Source organism: Hemitrygon akajei, chromosome 4 (assembly GCF_048418815.1).
Source record: "Hemitrygon akajei chromosome 4, sHemAka1.3, whole genome shotgun sequence".
Lineage (NCBI taxonomy): Eukaryota > Metazoa > Chordata > Chondrichthyes > Myliobatiformes > Dasyatidae > Hemitrygon > Hemitrygon akajei.
Window position 1 is genome coordinate 96,530,378 of NC_133127.1, and position 20,123 is coordinate 96,550,500.

Genomic DNA, 20,123 nt, shown 5'->3' on the forward strand with positions numbered 1-20,123 from the left:
CTGATTTTAAATTGGAAAACATTATCGCTAGAAATGAGCAATACCATCTGTCATTTACTTGCCTCTTCAAGTTGTAAGTTCTCTGATGTTATCCTCTATTTATCTTTCACATTGGCTTTGTTAAACTGAAGCTCATCGTTTTCTTTTGAAGTAATATAATGTTGCTTGAAAGATTTTTCATTTGATCTCTCATTGAAGTATTATCCGCAGAAATTTTAAAAAGGTTTATAATACAGTGAAGCTCTGCTTGAGCAAAGTCCTTAATGAAAACAGCATGAAAACGTCTCAAGAAAGCTTTATCCCTAAGGATGCCAGTGAATAAATTATATTCTTGGCCTAGTAAGTAGTTTAACACTGATCACAAAATCTACCACATTTTTGTAGCCCATCTGCCTCATCAATCTCCTTGAGGGGAGGAAATCTCCCTTCCTTATCTAGTCTGCCCTATACCATTGTGTTTGGTGGATTCTCAAATGCTCTCTGAAATGGCCATTTGTTTTATTACATATAAATATTTTATTCAAATGGGAAAAAATGTAACCAGACAGGCCACTAGCATCATTCCAGGGTCCAAAACTTGGACGTGGTAAAATTATTCGCAGCCCAGTAGGTTTACCAGAGTCTGTTCACCCACATCTGGGAATTAGTGAGTAGTTTGAAGAGTTAACCCCAGACTTGTCAAGAAACAGCATGACCTGTCTGTACCAAATTCATCCATCACTATCCCTGGGTACATCATCCTATTGGCAGGATACACCCACAAGAGGCAGCACATGGTATACAGTCAGCAAGATTCAAAATTGTTTAATGGCAGTTCCAGTACCCAAGTATAAAGCGAAACAAAATTTTTGTTACTCCAGATCTGATGCAGCACAAAAACCACAATAATAAAAAAACAATAAATATTAGCTTATAGCGGTGTGCTACACGCAGCGCTAAAATAATGACACGGAGTCGGTAAACTGCAGTCAAAGATAAAGTTTATTCCAACTTCACAGCCTTGCTTTAAAGCCTCTCTCCCTCACCGGATGCCTCGAGAGGCACATACTGAAACCCCCTCAGGCTTTCTTCCTTTGTGCCTGCACGCTGGCTAATTGTCAGCCGGTTCGAGTGTGCTAGTAATTGGGTTGCCACATAACCCCCCCCATGAACCGGCAATACACCCCCCTATGTCCACAGTCTGGGCCGGACCCTGTTTGGGAGGTCGGCCTCTGCGCCGCGGTGCCGGAAACTGGACTGGTTGCGCCAAGTCCACATGGGCCGGTTTGAGTCGGTCCACCGTGAAAACCTCCTCTCTCCCCCCAACGTCCAGCACGAACGTGGACCCGTTGTTCCTGAGCACCGTGAACGGCCCCTCGTAGGGCCGCAGTAGCGGTGGCCGATGCCCGCCCCTTCGTACAAACACAAACTTACAGTTCTGCAGGTCTTTGGGTACGCAGGTCGGGTGCTGCCCATGCTGCGAAGTGGGTACGGGGGCCAGGGCACCGAGCCTCTCGCGTAGTCTGCCCAGGACTGCTGTGGGTTCTTCCTCGTGCCCCCTTGGGGCTGGTATGAACTCCCTGGGAACGACCAGGGGTGCGCCGTACACCAACTCGGCCGACGAAGCGTGCAGATCGTCTTTGGGCGCCGTGCGGATGCCGAGTAGGACCCAGGGAAGCTCGTCCGCCCAGTTAGCTCCTCGCAGGCGGGCCATGAGAGCCGACTTCAGGTGACAGTGGAAACGCTCCACCAGTCCGTTCGACTGTGGGTGGTAGGCAGTGGTGTGGTGCAGCTGAGTCCCCAACAGGCTGGCCATCGCTGACCACAGGCTGGAGGTGAACTGGGCGCCTCTGTCGGAGGTAATGTGGGCCGGTACACCAAAGCGAGATACCCAGGTGGCAATCAGTGCTCGGGCGCAAGATTCAGAGGTGGTGTCGGTGAGCGGGACCGCCTCTGGCCATCTTGTGAACCGGTCCACGATAGTGAGGAGGTGCCGCGCTCCTCGCGACACTGGCAGGGGGCCCACGATATCCACATGAATGTGGTCGAAACGCCGGTGGGTGGGGTGGAACTTCTGCGGCAGGGCCTTGGTGTGTCGCTGCACCTTGGCCGTCTGGCAGTGCATGCACGTTCTGGCCCATTCACGGACCTGCTTGCGGAGTCCGTGCCAAACAAACCTGCTGGAGACCATCCAGACGGTAGTGCGGATGGAGGGGTGCGCCAAGTTATGAATAGAGTCGAAAACACGTCGTCGCCAAGGTGGCGGGACGACGGGACGGGGCTGGGCGGTGGTGATGTCACAGAGTAGGGTCCTCTCACCTGGGCCTACGGGGAGGTCCTGGAGCTGCAAACCGGAGACTGCGGTCCTGTAACTCGGGATCTCCTCATCTGCCTGCTGTGCCTCTGCCAGCGCCTCAAAGTCTACCCCTTGGGAAAGGGCGTGAATGTTAGGGCGAGAGAGCGTATCCGCCACGACATTGTCCTTACCCGAGACGTGCCGGACGTCCGTTGTGTATTCAGAGATGTAGGACAGATGGCGCTGCTGGCGGGACGACCAGGGATCGGACACCTTTGTGAATGTAAAGGTAAGCGGTTTGTGGTCCGTGAACGCGGTGAAGGGCCTACCTTCTAAGAAGTACCTGAAATGCCGGATTGCCAGGTATAGCGCCAACAGCTCCCGGTCGAAAGCATTATATTTGAGCTCGGGTGGCCGCAGGTGTATGCTGAAAAACGCCAGGGGTTGCCAGCGGCCCGCGATGAGCTGCTGCAGTACCCCACTGACTGCCGTATTAGATGCGTCCACTGTGAGGGCGGTAGGGACGTCCATTCTGGGGTGCACTAGCATCGCGGCTTCGCCAAGGCATCCTTCGTTTGAATGAAAGTGGCGGCAGACTCCTCGTCCCAGGTAATGTCCTTGCCCGGACCAGACAGCAAGGCGAACAGGGGGCGCATGATCCGGGCAGCTGAAGGGAGGAAGTGGTGGTAGAAATTGACCATACCTACGAATTCCTGAAAGCCTTTGATCGTGGTGGGTCAGGGGAAATGGCGGACCACATCTACCTTAGTGGGCAGAGGGGTTGCCCCGTCTGTGGTAATCCTGTGGCCCAGGAAATCAATGGTGTCGAGCCCGAACTGGCATTTGGCCAGGTTGATTGTTAGACCGTAGTTACTCAGCCGGGCACAGAGTTGTCGGAGGTGGGACAGATGCTCCTGACGGCTTCTGCTGGCTATGAGGATGTTGTCCAAATAGATGAATGCGAAGTCCAGGTGGCGTCCCACCGCGTCCATCAACCGCTGGAACGTCTGTGCGGCATTCTTCAGGCCGAACGACATGCGGAGGAACTCAAAAAGGCCGAACGGGGTGATGAGAGCCGTTTTGGGGATGTCGTCCGGATGCATCGGGATTTGATGGTATCCGCGGATGAGGTCTACCTTGGAGAAGATCTGTGCGCCGTGCAGGTTTGCTGCAAAGTCCTGAATGTGCGGCACAGGGTAGCGGTCCGGTGTTGTAGCCTCGTTCAGCCTGCGGTAGTCGCCGCACAGTCTCCAGCCCCCTGTCGCTTTGGGCACCACGGGCAGGGGGGAGGCCCATGGGCTGTCGGACCGCCGGATGATCCCCAATTCCTCCATCCTCTTGAACTCTTCCTTCGCCAGTCGGAGCTTGTCCGGGGGAAGCCGCCGAGCACGGGTGTGGAGGGGTGGTCCCTGTGTCGGGGTGTGGTGTTGTATGCCGTGTCGGGGCATGGCTGCCACGAACTGCGGTGCCAGAACCGATGGGAAATCCGCCAGGACCCTGGTGAAGTCGTTGACGGACAGCGTGATGGAGCCGAGGTGAGGGGCTGGCAACTGGGCTGCACCCAGGGAGAACGTCTGAAAGGTCTCGGCGTGAACCAGGCTCTTCCTGGGCAGGTCGACCAGTAGGTTGTGAGCCCGCAAGAAATCCGCACCCAGAAGCGGTTGGGCTACGTCGGCCAGTGTGAAGTCCCACGTGAACTGGCTGGAGCCGAACCGTAGCTGCACCGGACGGGTGCCATAAGTCCTTATAGTGCTGCCGTTCGCGGCCCGCAGGGGGGGACCCGGCGCCCTGCTGCAGGTGTCGTAACTCGTCGGAGGTAAGACGCTGATCTCGGCACCGGTGTCGACCAAAAACCGGCGTCCCGACCTGCTGTCCCACACATACAGGAGGCTATCCCGATGGCCGGCCGCTGTAGCCATCAGCGACGGCTGGCCCTGGTGTTTCCCGGGAACTGGCAGGGCGGGCGACAACGGCGGGCTTCTGCGCCCCACCGCTGGTGGTAGAAACACCTTTGCTCATTGGGCTCCACACCCCTGCCTCTGGGTTTAGCGGGCTCTGTGGCCGGGCCTGGACTGGTTTGCTGCTGGGAGCATGGCCCGTTGATCTGTGCGATGGACGCCCCACTCACCTTCTTGGCGTTCCACAGCAAGTCCGCCCGGGCTGCCACCTTCCGGGGGTCGCTGAAATCCGCGTCGGACAGCAGCAGGCGTATGTCCTCGGGCAGCTGCTCCAGGAATGCCTGCTCAAACATGAGGCAGGGTGTGTGTCCATCGGCCAGAGACAACATCTCATTCATTAAAGCTGATGGAGGCCTGTCTCCCAAGCCATCCAGGTGCAGTAAACGGGCAGCTCGCTCGCGGCGGGAGAGCCCGAAAGTCCTTAGGAGCAGGGCTTTGAATTCCGTGTACTTGCCGTCCGCCGGGGGAGACTGTACGAACTCCGCGACCTGGGCCGCTGTGTCCTGGTCGAGGGAGCTCACCACGTAGTAGTAATGTGTATCCTCTGAGGTTATCTGCCGAACGTGGAATTGGGCTTCTGCTTGCTGAAACCATAGGTGAGGTCGCAGCGTCCAGAAGCTTGGCAGTTTCAAGGAAACTGCATGAACAGATGCGGCGTCGTTCATCTCCGGTCCAAAAACGTTTGGACTGTCGGGGTCACCAATTGTAGCGGTGTGCTACACGCAGCGCTAAAATAACGACACGGAGTCGGTAAATTGCAGTCAAAGATAAAGTTTATTCCAACTTCACAGCCTTGCTTTAAAGGCTCTCTCCCTCACCGGATGCCTCGAGAGGCACATACTGAAACCCCCTCAGGCTTTCTTCCTTTGTGCCTGCACGCTGGCTAATTGTCAGCCGGTTCGAGTGTGCTAGTAATTGGGTCGCCACAAGCTGATATAAATGGATTGATTTTATATCTATTAAATGACGTTAGGCACAGGAGTTATCTGTACATACGGTGACTCTGTCAGGAAATGATAAAGTAGTGGTGGTTGGGAGTGTGGTGGGGTGGATTAGTGGGTGGAGATGTTAATTAGCCAAACTGCTTGGGGAAGGTAACTGTTTTTAGACTGGTGGTCCTGGTGTGGATGCTACATAACCTCCTCCCTAATGGGAGTGGTACTAACAGCCCATGAGCAGGCTGGGTGGGATCTTTTTTGATGTTATTGGTCCTTTTCCAGCACCTTTCTGTATATATGTCCTTGATGTTGGGTCACCTGGTGTCGGTAATGCGTTTAGCAGCTTTGACTACATGCTGTAGTGCTATGCTTGTCTGCCACAGTTGATAACCATCTCCTTTGTCTTGTTGACATTGAGGAAGAGGTTATTTGCCTGGCACCAGGCCTCGAGCTCTTCCACCTCCTCTCTGCGGCCTGTTTCATCATTGTTGCTGATGAGCCCCACCACTGTCGTGTCATCGGCAAACTTGACTATGTGATTACTCGTGTTTTTGGCCGTGCAATAATGTGTGAGCAGAGTGTGCAGCAGTGGGCTCAGCCTGGGGGGCACACGTGTTGAGGATGATGGGGAGGGAGGAGTGGTTGTACATCCTGACTATCTGCGGTCTGCTGGTTAGAAGTCCAAAACCCAGTTGCACAGTGGTGTACTTAGACCGAGGAGTAGAAGTTTATCAGAGTCTTCAATATTGCCTGAAGTCTTGCGGCATAAGGTTAAATGTGGGCAAGGAAACGTCCTCTTGACCATCACCTACTAGCTTTACTCAGCCAATGAAGCTACATTTCAACAACATTTCGAAGAAATGCAGAATGTAGCAAGGAAATTGGACACTGACTGGACAAGGGCTTAAATGCACATCATTCCTCCTGAGCAACCTACCAATAAAGCCAGTCTTTTTATATGTGATGTTTTATAAAATGACTGAAAACAATGGAAATTGCAAAGGCAATAAGACCACATTGCATCCCAGTTGCGTGTTCAGGAACAAGCTGCACCTCTGGCTTGGCATTTCAAGTACTGTTACAATGCCAGCAATTACTCAATAGTATTACCTAGGTATGCCTTGTTCAGAAAAACCAGGTCAAGTCCAATCCAGCTAATTATCATACTATCAGTTTAGTCTTAGGACAGAGCAAAAGCGTGGCAAAGTAATGATAGGTATAGTGGACGATTCTCTCAATCTGTATTTACCAATGATTTACTCGCTAATGATCAGTAAGGAAATGGTGAGCTAAACGGTATGTCTGTTGGATCCTCAGGGTTCTTCCGTGAGTCAAAAATGGCGAGCAGTCTTAATTCCAAGATTTCAGTTTTAGTGTAGAAACAAATACTAAGCAAGCCAAATAAAGAGCTGAGAAACGGTACTAAGAGGTGTATAGACAAAAGAATAAAGGTAATGATTCTGAAAAATATATCACTTTTATAGATAAGATAAAGAAATTCCTTCGATAGTGATCAATTAGTTAATAAGCTACATAATTAAAACATTATGTGGGTAATGTGCTACTACATTACCAATGAATGGGAAAAGTAATACACTGGCGCTCGGTCCTCCAGCAGTGGCGGGATCTCCCTGTGGCCACACACTTCAATTCCACAGACCTCCGACATGTCTGTCCATGGCCTCCTCTATCATCAAGATGAGGCCACACACAGGTCGATGGAGCAATACTTTATCTCCCCTCTAGGTAGCCTCCTTCCTGCCGGCATGAACATCCAACTCACTGACTTCCGTTGATACCCCTGCCCCCCACCCTTACCCCCATCCCTATCTATTATTTTAGTCTGGTTCTCTTTCTCTCTCTTTTTCCCCCCTCACTATAATCTCTCCCCCCAGCCCTACCTTTCTTTCTCTTTTATTTCCCATAATTCTCCACCTTCCCCTAGCCCATTTCCCTCCAGCCTATCACTTCCCAGCTCTCTACTTTATCCCTCCCCCCACTTCTTATCCCCCCTCGACCATCCCATGTTACTTCACTCCTGATGAAGGGTTTTGGCCCAAAACGTCGTTATTACCTCCTCCCATGGATGCTGTCTGGCCTGCTGAGTTCTGTCAGCATTTCGTGTTTTTTTATTTTAAGGTAATAAACCATTAGTTTAGCTACCATACTGCTTTTTGCCAGTGAGTGTGAAAAATATATGAGTTTGTTAAAAGTACACATCTTATAAAAAGTATTATTTAATAAAAACAGTGGTTTCCAACAAGGTTTATAACATGTTGAACTCGTTGCAGATCCACCCTGCCTGATGCAACTGACCAGTGTTCAAAGACAGCTAAGTGGAAAGAAGCCACTCGGTAAGCTCGGTTATTGTTTTGAACTGGCGTTAAAATGGAAATATGATGAAAAAGTAAATCAGCATCATAAGATAATTTGAAAACCATTTGAAAGTATTCTTAAGTTTATTTTTCAGTGTGCTTTGATCTGTATGCTGAACAAATAAAGCTCTCTGCTGTACATTTAAATATTGATATGCATTTAATCTAAATACTAAGCAAGCATTATTTAGTTCATGGTAATACTTGGAACAAATATAATTTTGATTTATTTGTGCTCATTGTTGCCATTGTAATGCATTGAATCCGTGGTAGCAGTTTCTTTGGAAATATTTTAATAATTGAGTTTTATAACTGACAATAATATAGGTCAGAATTCCAATCTATTTAACCTTCCCTCATGGAATAATAACACCAGTGCCACGGTTTACGCCTGTTAACCTCTGGTCTGTCTCCAAAGAACTAAATATCTTTCCATAAATAGAATAACCAAACTGCTTGTAGCACTGAGGTCCCACAAGTGCAGCTACAGTAAGACTTCCCTTCTATTGCATTCCAATTGACTTTGAATAAGGGCCAACATTTTATCAACTTTCCCTATTACCTTCACTATTTTTATCCAATTTCTTTTGAAGTTTAATCAAAAGCTCATGTCTGTCTTTGTTTCTACTCTTTCAAGTTTCTTTTTGATGTTCAGTTTCCAATTACAGACATTCTTAAGGGCATGGAATATTTCTAGATGCAGGTCTTTCCCTGTTTACGAATGAATGAGGATTTGGGAGACTGGTGCTTTGCCCAGCTGCTGCAGGGCTGCAGGCATCTTCTGCCATGTGGGGAGTTGCATTTCCAACTTTCGATCTGTCCGTGTTACAGACAGTTCGTGTGAACAGAAATCTGATGTAACTCGGGCATGAATTGTTTAATCAATGCATAAAATTATTTTTTATTCAGCTAGGGCAATGTGTCATGAGCCTATACCATCTGTTTTTAACTGAGTTGGAAAATGAAAATGCTCCTCAAAATGCTGTATGCTAAATTGATTGAGATGCATAAGATATTCTTGTTGACATCATGATTAATTGTATGGCCTCAAGTCAGCTCAGGCTGTGCCACTGAGAGTCACAGTAATTTCCAATGGATCGTTGTATTTTGTCTCTGTAGATGACAGTACGTTACTTCTGGGGATAAACCTGCTCCGTAACTACTTTATATAACTAGTAGTATTTGTGAAAGCCACTAGATTAGCTACTTAAATATTCTGCCAGTGATTTGTGTTTAAACAAATGTTAAAAATGACCGGAGGATTTTATCACAGCTGTTTTTATACAATAGACAAATAGGGAATTGTCAAAGGATAGAGTATTCTCAGAGATTCAGAGATTTAAATTTTTACACATACATTATGACTTGAATTTGGTTCCTTTAGGTATCTTTCTTCCCGCCTGTGATGAAGATGGATATTATAAAGCCACTCAGTGCCATGGCAGTGTGGGTCAATGCTGGTGTGTTGACCGATATGGGAATGAACTGGGAGGATCTAGATCAAATGAACATTCTGATTGTGGTATGTCCTACATTTCCTTATAACATAACCATTCATTATATGATGTGTTGAGTGTATGCCAGTTCATAAAGCAATCCAATTGTCCCATCATTCAGGCATTTGAGGGGTTCATCAACAGTACTGACGTGGAGGTAGTTACATCTAAGCTGCAAGACAAAGGTAACTGAGTGCCCATTAGGAGGAGGAAAGGGAATAGACAGCCAGTGCAGAGTACCCCTGTGGCTGTACTCCTCAACAACAGGTTTGGATACTGGTGGGGGGGTGACCTAGCCAAGGATAGCCATAGTTGTCAGATCTCTAGCACTGAGTCTGGCTCTGTGCCTCACAAGGGAAGGGGGGAGAAAAAGCAAGCTGTAAGGGATTCATTGGTTAGGCGAACAGACAGGGAGTTGTTATGGACTAAAACGTGATTCCTAGATGGTGTGTTACCTTCCAAGTGCCAGGGTCAGGGACATCTCAGATTGAGTCCAAAGCATTCCTATTTTTGGAGTGTGGGCAGTCAGAAGTCGTGGTCCACATCGGTAGCAATGACAAGGGTAGTAAGAGTGATGGTGGCATGCAAAGTGAATTCAGGGAGATTGTGCTAAGTTAAAGGGCAGTACATCCAGGGTTGTGATTTCAGGACTGTTACTCGTGCCCCGTGCTAGTGAGGCCAGAAGTTGGAGGATCATACAGTTTACTACATGGCTAAGATGTTGGTGTAGCAGAGAAGGCTTCAGATTTTTAGATTCTTGGACACACTTCCAGGGGAAGGTGGGACCTGTACAGAAGGGATGATTTGCACCTGAATAGGGTGGGAGGGTGGAACTTTAGACTAGAGTTGTAGGGGGATGGGAGCCAGAGCACATAGTGGAGTGGTTGTGGGGATAGGTGTTAAGCCTGTACACAAAGTCAGGAATTGAATGGTTGAGCATGGTGGGCCTAATATTCTGAGTTGTGTGTATTTCAATACAAGGAATATTGTAGGAATGGCAGATGAGCTTATGGCATGGATCAGCGCATGGAATTATTGCGTTGTAGCCAATAGTGATATTTGGTTGCAGGAGGGGTGGGTCTTGGCAGGTCAATATTCCAGGGTTCTGTTGTTTTATCTGTGATAAAGCAGGAGGGATTAAAGGGTGAGTGGTGGCATCACTAATCAGGAGAAAGGTCACTGCAGTGCTCAGTCAGCACAGACTGGAGAACTCATCTACTGAAGCTTTATGGGTGGAACTGAGGAATAAGAAAGGGATGACCACATTAATGGGGCTACATTATAGACCACCCAACAGTCCATAGGATTTAGAGAAGCAAATTTGTAGAGAGATCACAAACTGTTGCAGGAAACATAAGGCTGCAATAGGTGATTTTAACATTCCAGGTATTGACTGGGACTCCCATATAGTAAAAGGGCTGGATGGGATAAAGATTGTAAATTGTGTTTGGGAAAGTGCCTTTAATTGGCACATAGAGGTCCTAACTAGAGAGAGTTTGATTCTGGATCTTCTGTTAGGAAATGAGGCAGGACAGCTGATAGAAAGGGAGCACTTTGATTTTGTGATCATCATGCCATTGATTTCAAGATAATTATGGAGAAAGTCTTCGCGTTTAGATTCTAAATTGGAGAAATGCTAGTTTTGATTGTATCAGAAAGGATCTGGCAAGTGTGGAGTGGAACAGGTTGTTTTCTGGCAAAGGTGTACCTGGGAAGTGGGTGGCTTTCAAAGGAGAAATTTTGAGAGTACAGAGTTTTTATGTTCCTATCTGAATTAAAGAGAAGGATAATAGGTTTAAAGAACTTTGGTTTTGAAGAGCTATTGAGGTCTTGGTTAAGAAAAGGAAGGAGGTGCATAGCAGGTATAGGCAGGAAGGAGTAATTGAGGTGCTTTAAGAATATAGGAAATAAAGATAACACTTAAGAAAGAAGTCAGGAAGGCTAAAAGAAGTCATGGGGTTGCTCCAGCAGACGGTAGCGGAGAATCCCAAAGGATTCTACAGATATAATAAGAGCAAAAGGATAGCAAAGGATGATTTTGGTGCCCTTGAAGATCAGAGTGGTTATCTGTGCATGGAGCCAAAAGAGAAGGGGAGATCTTAAATAGACTTTTTGCATCTGTATTTACTTGTGAGATGGACATTGAATCCATAGAAGTGAGGAAAATCAGCAGTAAGGTCATGGACTTTGTACAGTTTACAGAGGAGAAAGTGTTTGCTGTTTTGAGGCAAATTATTTTGAATAAATCCCTGGGCCTGAGCAGAGATATTTGAAATGTCCTTAGCTATGGGTGAGGTGCCAGAGGAAAGCTAATGTTGTTCGATTATTTTAGAAAGGTTCTAAGATTATGTCAGGAAGTTATAGCCTGACATCAGGAGTGGGCAGATTATTGGAAGGTATTCTAAAAAACAGGATATATAAATAGTTGGATACTGATTAGGGATAGTCCATATGTCTTTCTGCATGGTAGGTCATGTCTAACCAATCTTATAGTTTTTCTAGAAAGTTATCAGAAAAGACTTTGACAAAGTCCTTGGGAGGTTAGTGGAGGTAGTAATTTGGATTCTTTGTGGGAGAATCCAGAGAGTGGTTGTACATGGTTGCCTCTCAGACTGGAGGCCTGTTACTAATAGTGTGCCGCAGGGTATGGTGTTGGGTCCATATTGTTTATCAACAATCTAGGTGGTAATGGGGAAAACTGGATCAGTAGATTTGCTCCCTAGAGTGTAGAAGAATGAGGGGAGGTTTGATAGAGGTATACAAAATTATGTGAGGGTTAATGCAAGCTGGCTTTCCCCACTGAGGTTGGGTGAGACTAGAACTAGACATCATTGTGAAGGGTGAAAGGGGAACTTCACTCAGAAGGTGGTGAGAGTGTGGAGCAAGCTGCCAGCAGAATTTGTGGATGTGGGTTTGATTTCAATATTTAAGAGAAATTTGGCTAGGTATATGGATGGGAGGGGTATGGAAGACTGTAGTCCTGGTGCAAGTCGATGGGACTGGGTAGATTTGGCACGGGCTGGATGAGGCAATGGGCCTGGTTCTGTGCTGTAGTGTTCTATGGCTCTGTGACACTAATACTCTCTGCAACCTGCACCCCTCTCAGCTTAGCCATCCACCTAGGGGTAAACCTTGGGAAATGGAAGGGAATTTGATCACCAAGCAGAAACCTGTGCAATCACATGGAAAATGTTCAAACTCTTTGTTTTTTTAAGGATTGAATTTATGTGCTGGCACTATAAGTTAGCAACTCTATTAGCTGAACCTCTGTGACATCCCACTGCTAATACTTTGACTCATTACCATATCCCTCTTCTCCCCCCATATTCCTTGATGCCTTTTTGTATCACAACATCTGTCCATCTTAAACATATGCAGTGACATGGCCTCACAGCATCCTGTGGAAGGTTGATCACTTTCTGATTGATGAGGTATCTTATTATCAAAAGTTCTACATTTCTTGCCCGGCAGCCTGATAATGTGAACCCTTTCATCAGCATGGGCAATCCTCTATGTCTCTGGCCACCCAAATCTGCTCCCTCAAAATCCATCATTGAAATTATTATATTTATAATAATACTTCAAAAATGTGATTTATATATTAAAAACTTAAATCACATATATGCTTCATTTACATTTTGACTAAATCTGCATGTAAGGGCCAAATTATTGTTCCATTATGGATAATGCAAAAACTCTCGGAACAGCAGCTCTAAATATTTGTAATCATTTCTGAATATTTCTAGTCACAGATAGCAAGTTTTATTTATTGAATTCCTATCTAGTTTAATCTTTTTTGGTAATTTAATAAATGTCCAAAGAATTGGCTAGCCAAAGGATAGCCAATAAAAAACAATATATAGTGGTAATGAAATTTCTTTAAAGAATAATTCTACGGAAGTTGAATTGCACCCAGTTTTTGAGGTATAAAGATGTGTTTGTGTTTCACACTAAAGCCCAATTGATTCTCCACAAAGAAATCACAAAATTGGTCAAAATTAATTATGACAACACATCATGGTGTGTTATGAAATTCCCAGTGGCACCTCACCTAAATTTGCAAATCTTCCAACTTACTGCGGCGTAGCAGGTGAAGAGGGTGTCTGTCTTAAAAAGCACGCTTCCTGTGAAAACCAGGTAGCAGTAACATGCATTTTGGCAGACAGGGAGGGCATGGAGACTGCAGATGATTCTTCCCATGCAAGTCGTGGTGAACAAGATACATTCCCAGTGAAGGATTCTATTCACCACCACAGGGACTGAGAGGCAGTCTAGACTCATGACTTAAAGAGCTTCAGAATTCTGTAGGCTTGGAGTTAGACGAGCAAGCTTATAGGGTAAATTATTCTTGGACAATTCCTCAGAATTAAGGTAGCCTGAGGTGATTGATGAGGCTGGGGTGCAATTTACAGAACCTTTCAAAATGGGAAAGGAGTATCTGTGATGGTTGTGAGGTGGTGAACCCATTCCATTGTTTATGCAGTTCTTCTGTGAGCTCTTGCTGCTTGGATTTGGGATTGTCAGTACCATCCTGATGTTCCTTCTCTCCTCTGAATGATGGAACATGTGTGAGTAGGGATTTTGCATTTATCCAAGGAGGCTCTGGGCATGGCCATAAATTTGTTTCTCTGTTCATCTGCTAATCCTGTGTCTGTTACAGGAGTCTGGTGCCACACAAACAGCATGCCATGCCTAATTGAGCCAACTGAGCGTAACCAGTCCCTTAGTGCTGGGGATGTTGACATCCTCCAAATCCATTGATTGATTCACATCCTGTCAATTGATTTGAAGGATTTTTTATCGAAGCACTGTTTACAGACAGACATACTTTATTGATCCCGAGAGAAATTGGGTTTCGTTACAGTCGCACCAACCAAGAATAGTGTAGAAATATAGCAATATAAAACCATAAATAATTAAATAATAATAAGTTAATCATGCCAAGCGGAAATAAGTCCAGGACCAGCCTATTGACTCAGGGTGTCTGACACTCCGAGGGAGGAGTTGTAAAGTTTGATGGCCACAGGCAGAAATGACTTCCTATGACTTCATTACATTCATTGACTTGAAGCACATTGTGGAGGTGGTCCAGATCTCAGATGCACATGGGAGGGCAAGAATCAGCAGACCATGAGGTTTGTGCTGGCTCTGAGATCTTGTTCTTTGAACACCCTTTTCCTTCGCTGACCATTGATATCTGTCTTCACTGAGAATGGCTCCAAGAATATGTGTCCATGTTTTTAAGTATCACTGTGAATCATTGCTGTTGGAAGACAGGGCTGTATAGCAGGGGAAGTTTGTCTTGTGCACGTTGAGAATAAGGCCCATCCTCTGTATGCTTTAGGGAGCAAGCTAACAGTGGCTTGGAGTATACCTACTACATGACAGCAGCCTTAAGAGCCATCTTCATGCTGCAGCTTGGCTACATGTATTCAGTTAACCTTGGTTCTTGTGTGCAGTCAGCAGAGGTTAACGACTTTCCTTTTGGTTGTGAGCATTAGCTTCACTCCCTTGGGAAGTTTACTGCAGGTGCATTAGAGCACTGCAGTGAGAAGGATTTTAAAAAGGTGTTAGGCAAGGAACCAAATTGGTTTGACGTTGGTCCTCACTTTTTTATTGATTCTCTGTTTGCAAGATTACAGAAATATGCAGGAACTTAGGAAATAACAATATTTGTGCTCTTTAAATGGCCAAATTGAACTGAAAAAAATTGCTTTGAGAACCAAAAACAGACAATCCTGGTAAATGTTTGCTTCTTGGGCTAGAGAGGATAGCAAATGGTACTTCTCAGTGTTACGATCACTGCTTTTCTTATAATGGAAGTAAATTTCATATTGGAAAACAGAATTGCTAACAATGACTAAATCTGAAGGTGTGGCAATTGGTGGGGTGTGACTGTTTCAGGGCAAAAGTAGATCATGGAACAAGTGGCAGGTGGAATTTAATATATTCAAATGCATGATGATACATTTCAGCAGAAGTATTCGAGAGAGTTGAAGAGACTTGATACCACAGATCTTAGAAGTGTCTTTGTAAATGACAGGACATATTGAGAAAGTACTCGCATAACACCCTGTGGAATCATGAGCGTCCTAAATGGAGGGATTGAGTACAAATGTACAATGGCTGCTACTGCTGAACATTTATGAAGATCTCTTTAGTTACCATAATGTCAGAGAGTGATGAAGAGTTTTGAGAGGGCGTAGAGGGGATTTACCAGAATAGTTCCCAGGGATGAGGGATTTTAGCTACAACCTTCAATTGAATAAAGTGAAATTGTCTTGGATTAGAGGAGGCTTAGAGAAAGATTAATGGAATTATACAAGGTGATGTCAGGCATAGATAAGTTAGACAGAGGATAGCGAACCCTATTATCTGATGATACCTCATAAGCAGACTCCACTAACTGATGGTACAACAAGTAGAGGATACAGACTAGGTTTGGGGGAAGTCTAAGACTAGACAGCCTCAAAATCAAGAGTTGTCCACTTAGGACTGAGGTGAGGAGGAATTTCTTTAGCCAGAGACTGGTGAATCTTTGGAATTCATTGCCAAAGGTGGCTGTGGAGGCCATATCATTGGGTATATTTAAGATGGAGATTGATAGATATCTGATTAGTCAGGGCATGAACGGATCTTGGGAGAAGACAGGAGATTAGGGCTGAGAGGGAAATGGATCAGGCATTATGAAATGGCAGAACATACTCAATGGTCCAATTTGCCTAATTCTGCTTCTGATCTATCATTTTAGGGAAGAGATTCCAGACAAAGAGCATTTAACACTAAAAATAAGAATGGTTTAGGACTTGCAGACAACAGGAGTGATGGAATTAGAGATAATGATTCTAAAAGGAAACCAGACCTTTTGAAAGGAAGTAAAGTTGCAAGTGGATACTATAGAGAGAGTGCAGAGGAGATTTACAAGGATGTTCCCTGCATTGGAGGGTGTACATTATGAGAATACATTGAGTGTACTTGGTCTTTCTTCCTCGGAGTGACGGAGGATGAGAGGTGACCTGATAGAGGTGTATAAAATGATGAGATGTGTGGATAGCCAGAGGCTTTTTCCCAGGGCTGAAATGGCTAACACGAGAGGGCATAGTTTTAAGGTGTTTGGAAGTAGGTACTAAGGGGATGTCAGGGGCAAGTTTTTTGCACAGAGTGGTGGGTGCATGGAATGCACTGCTGGCGGCGGCGGTGGAAGTGGATACAATAGGGTCTTTTAGGAGCCTCTTAGATAGGTACATGGAGCTTAGAAAAATAGAGGTAGGGAAATTCTAGGCAGTCTCTAGAGTAGGTTACATAGACAGTGCATCATTGTCGGCCAAAGGTCCTGTAATGTGCTGTAAAATTTTTATGTTCTATGTTACAAAAATTGAGTAGAGTAATGGTACTGCTTGAATTGCTTTCAAAAAGCTGGTATGGACTGTGTGGACTGAATGTCTACTGATTGTGCTGTAAAGATTCTATGGTACAAAGACAGGCATTCCTGCCACAGTACTGTGGCTGTCTCACAGAGAATTGTTTAAATGCTGACTCAGTTCCTAAATCCAGAGGTCCGAAACAGAATGTCAAATCCCATTTTACCTCAGAAATCATGATACCAATATTTTTGTTAACATTGCAGCTTTCTTAAAAGTACAAACATTAACACAATACACTAGTGTAGAATTAATTCCCGTAGAGAATTCCCTGGCAACCTTGCTTGGTTGTCCTGAATGGCTTCCCAGCTTCAGGGCTTCCAGAGGCAGCTGTGAAAGTTTGCAATAGGTTGAAGCAAGTAGTGCAGCTAACAGTAGATCAGTACATGGAAAGCTGACAGCAATGTTCTAAGAAGCTTAAAAGTGAAGTTTGCAGTCTTTAGTGGAACTTCTGGAAATAGTGCTGTTTTCGAGCCAAAAAAGCAATAGCCTTGCTTGTGACTCAGTCACTTGACATGGCACTACATTGATGTATTTGATCACTGAGCAACAGTAAGTTGTCATATGATCTATATTTAGGCTCTGTAAAACATAACAAATATTGCTATAATTAGATTACTGATATGATGACAATGAATCTAAGACACTAAACACTAAGATTAGCTTTGCATTTTAACAAAGTAAGCACAGAGAAAAAAACATCGGAGCAACTGTTTTCAAAATTATATTCTTGGCTTATTTTTTTGAAGGTGAACAAGAGAGTTCAGGTGATTTTGGCAGTGCTGACTTTCATGAATGGTCAGATGATGAAGATGATGAGGAAGATGTCATTGATGAAGAAGTTGATGCTGTTGACAATGAAGACGATGAAGATGATGATGATGAATATGATGCAGGTGGTGACATATGGTAGTCTGGAAATGTCATGAACTTTAATATTTTGCACGTTTCTATAGTGAGATCTCATGAGTTACTAGTCATATTAAAAAGATCAAAAATATTTCGGTCAGCGTGTATATTTTGTACAATTATACTCTCAAACAAGGACACTCCAGAAAGAAGTCAGCATCCCTTAAAAATTGTTACAGTTCTTTACACTGTATCATTTTGGAAACAAAATTGTAATTCTTTTAAATGAGTAATATTACAATAAGTAAGAAATCTTTTTTTGTTCAAAAATCTGTTTCCTTTAAGCCGTGTTTTGTCATTATGCTTAGTTTTAACGTGACGCAGTAGATTGAGGCACATTAACCATGTCTGTCCTAGGCTGCTTATTAGTTCTGAAACTGAAAACAACATTGATGTGAGTTTGTTTCCCAAACCTTTGGCTGGCTAGGTAAAAGTTAAAATAAACTTGTTGCATCAAATAGAAATTTGACTTTGGTCAGCAGTTAATAAGCTTTTCCATACAAACAAGTAATATTTCTCAAGAGTTACTTGTTGCAGCTAGCAGCCAATAATATGCTTTTTTAGACAGCAGTTGTTGATGTCAAAACATTCTTGCCTCTACCTGAATATTGCTAAAGAACATGGATGCCTTGACTACCTGAGAGATTTGTTTTTCTTAAAACAAAAATCAGTTATCTTTTTAAAAGTATATATGATTTCAACCACTAGTTCAAACTAAATAGAAGTCACATGGTGATGTGCCTTTCAAATTAAAAATAGAAATATTTTTTTTTGTGTATTAAAGATAGGAGTTCAGGTAATACTTAAGCACACCTGATCACAGCATTAGTACTTCGGCTGCAAACTTCGCATAAGTGAAAAATAATTTTAAATTAATTTTCAATAGTTATGGCAGTCATCATATGGACTGTAAGTATATACAAGTAACGTGTAGCAGTAGCATTTAACAATTTTGCCTAGACTAAATTGCCCTGTATTTATGTTAGCATGTTAATTGATTGAATGGACATATTGAAATTCCACCGCCTTGATGCATACTGGAGTTGAGACTTTTAAGTCCTTTATCAATGAAGGTCAACATTGTTTGTAGTAACTAACATAACTTTACACTGTTGTGTGCTGTTTATTTGGAGCATAAGGTTGTTGGTCTTAAATGTTTCTCCTAAAATCTGAGCTAAAGGAAAATTGTGAACACTGTAACTTATTCTAATTAATTTTCCTTTATAGACTGGATTTAAGTTACAAAATGAAAAAGCTATGCTGCATTTTTTTTACTGTTTCTGTATAGTTTACAATAATAAAGGACTCCTGTAACCAATTATGCTGATTAGAATATTTGACTTGACATAATATTGATCTTTTGATTAAAAGAAAATGATTGTTGCTTTGCTTATTTTTTGACATAACAAAATCAAAAATATATATACTGTACATAGCAGTATTAGCTAGAAGACCAGCATAGTGAAAAGACCAGAGCTTATTACTGTTTTCTGTTTACTCATTGTCAAAAAATACAATCTGCTGCATATATTGTATGCATGTAAATATCTCCACTCACTAGCTTAGTATTCCACCACCATTTTAGTTGTGCTTTCACCATTACTCAATCCTTTCATTTTAATTGCCAGTTATGTTATTACGGTTAACTAATTGTTATCAATCAGTATTTACTAAATTAATATTCATCCTTGAAAAATAGGTGTTTCAGATATGCCAGTATTTATTAGCAACCTTGCTAGTCCTACCAATCATAGTACAGTCAGTGGCACAAAACCATTCAGTTCTTTGAGTCTGTGCTGAATTCTGATAATACAATGCAATCAGTCCCCTCCTCCCCCCCACGTACCTCATAGTCCTGCAAATTGACTTCCTTTGAGTTCCTATTTATTTCCAATTGAAAGCTAAGCTTTATTTTGTTCTTACTGGTAGTGTGTTTCAGTTCATATCCACCCTCTATTCAAAAAAATCCTCTCATATTCCTGTTTTGCTCAAAAATCTAAACTTTTGCTGCTAATCATTGAACCATCTATTAGTGGAAATAGATTTCTGCTGTTTCTGATATCTTAAACATTTGTTTACCATCATCAAATCTCCTTTATTCCAGACACTATTGAAGTCATCTTGCACCTTCTGCTAGACATTCACATCTTGGGGTCATTTGTTATTGTCATCAAACATCAGAGTGGGGGAAGAAATGTGATCTAATTGAACTTGACCGTGGAATAATTATTTGTGCCAGACAGGGTGGTTTGAGTATCTCAGAAACTACTGATCTGGGATTTTCACACATAACAGTGTCTAGAATATATATAGGAAATGGTGCAAACAACAAAAAACATCCAGTGAGCAGCTGTTCTGTAAGCAAAAAAGCCTTGTTAATGAGAGGGGTCAGAGAATAGCAGACTGTTTTAACGCTGATAGGAAGGCAACAGTAATTCAAGTAACCATATGCTACAACAGTGGTGTACTGAAGAGCATCTCTGAAGGCACAAGACATCGGACCTTAAAGTGGATGAGCTACAGCAGCAGAAGACCACACCAGGTTCCTCTCCCGTGACCTACAGCACAATGCAGGCCCTTTGGCCCACAATGCTGTGCCGAACATGTCCTTACCTGAGAAATTACCTGGGGTTTCCCATAGCCCTCTACTTTTTTAAGCTCCATGTACCTATCCACAAGTCTCTTAAAAGACCCAATTTTATCTGCCTCCACCGCTGTTGCCGGCAGCCTATTCCACGCACTCACCACTCT

At 43.9% G+C, this 20,123-nt stretch overlaps 1 protein-coding gene across 1 annotated transcript in view; it reads left to right on the forward strand.

Moving 5' to 3' along the window:
• LOC140726010 (uncharacterized) overlaps positions 1-18,755 on the forward strand; it is a 529,984-nt gene extending 511,229 nt beyond the window's left edge. Inside the window, exons 11-13 of the mRNA XM_073041909.1 lie at positions 7,463-7,525; positions 8,931-9,068; positions 17,213-18,755. Coding sequence (XP_072898010.1) covers positions 7,463-7,525; positions 8,931-9,068; positions 17,213-17,376 — 365 coding nt within the window. The 3' untranslated portion in view covers positions 17,377-18,755. The remainder of the gene's footprint in view (positions 1-7,462; positions 7,526-8,930; positions 9,069-17,212) is intronic.
• The last annotated feature ends 1,368 nt before the right edge of the window (positions 18,756-20,123 follow it).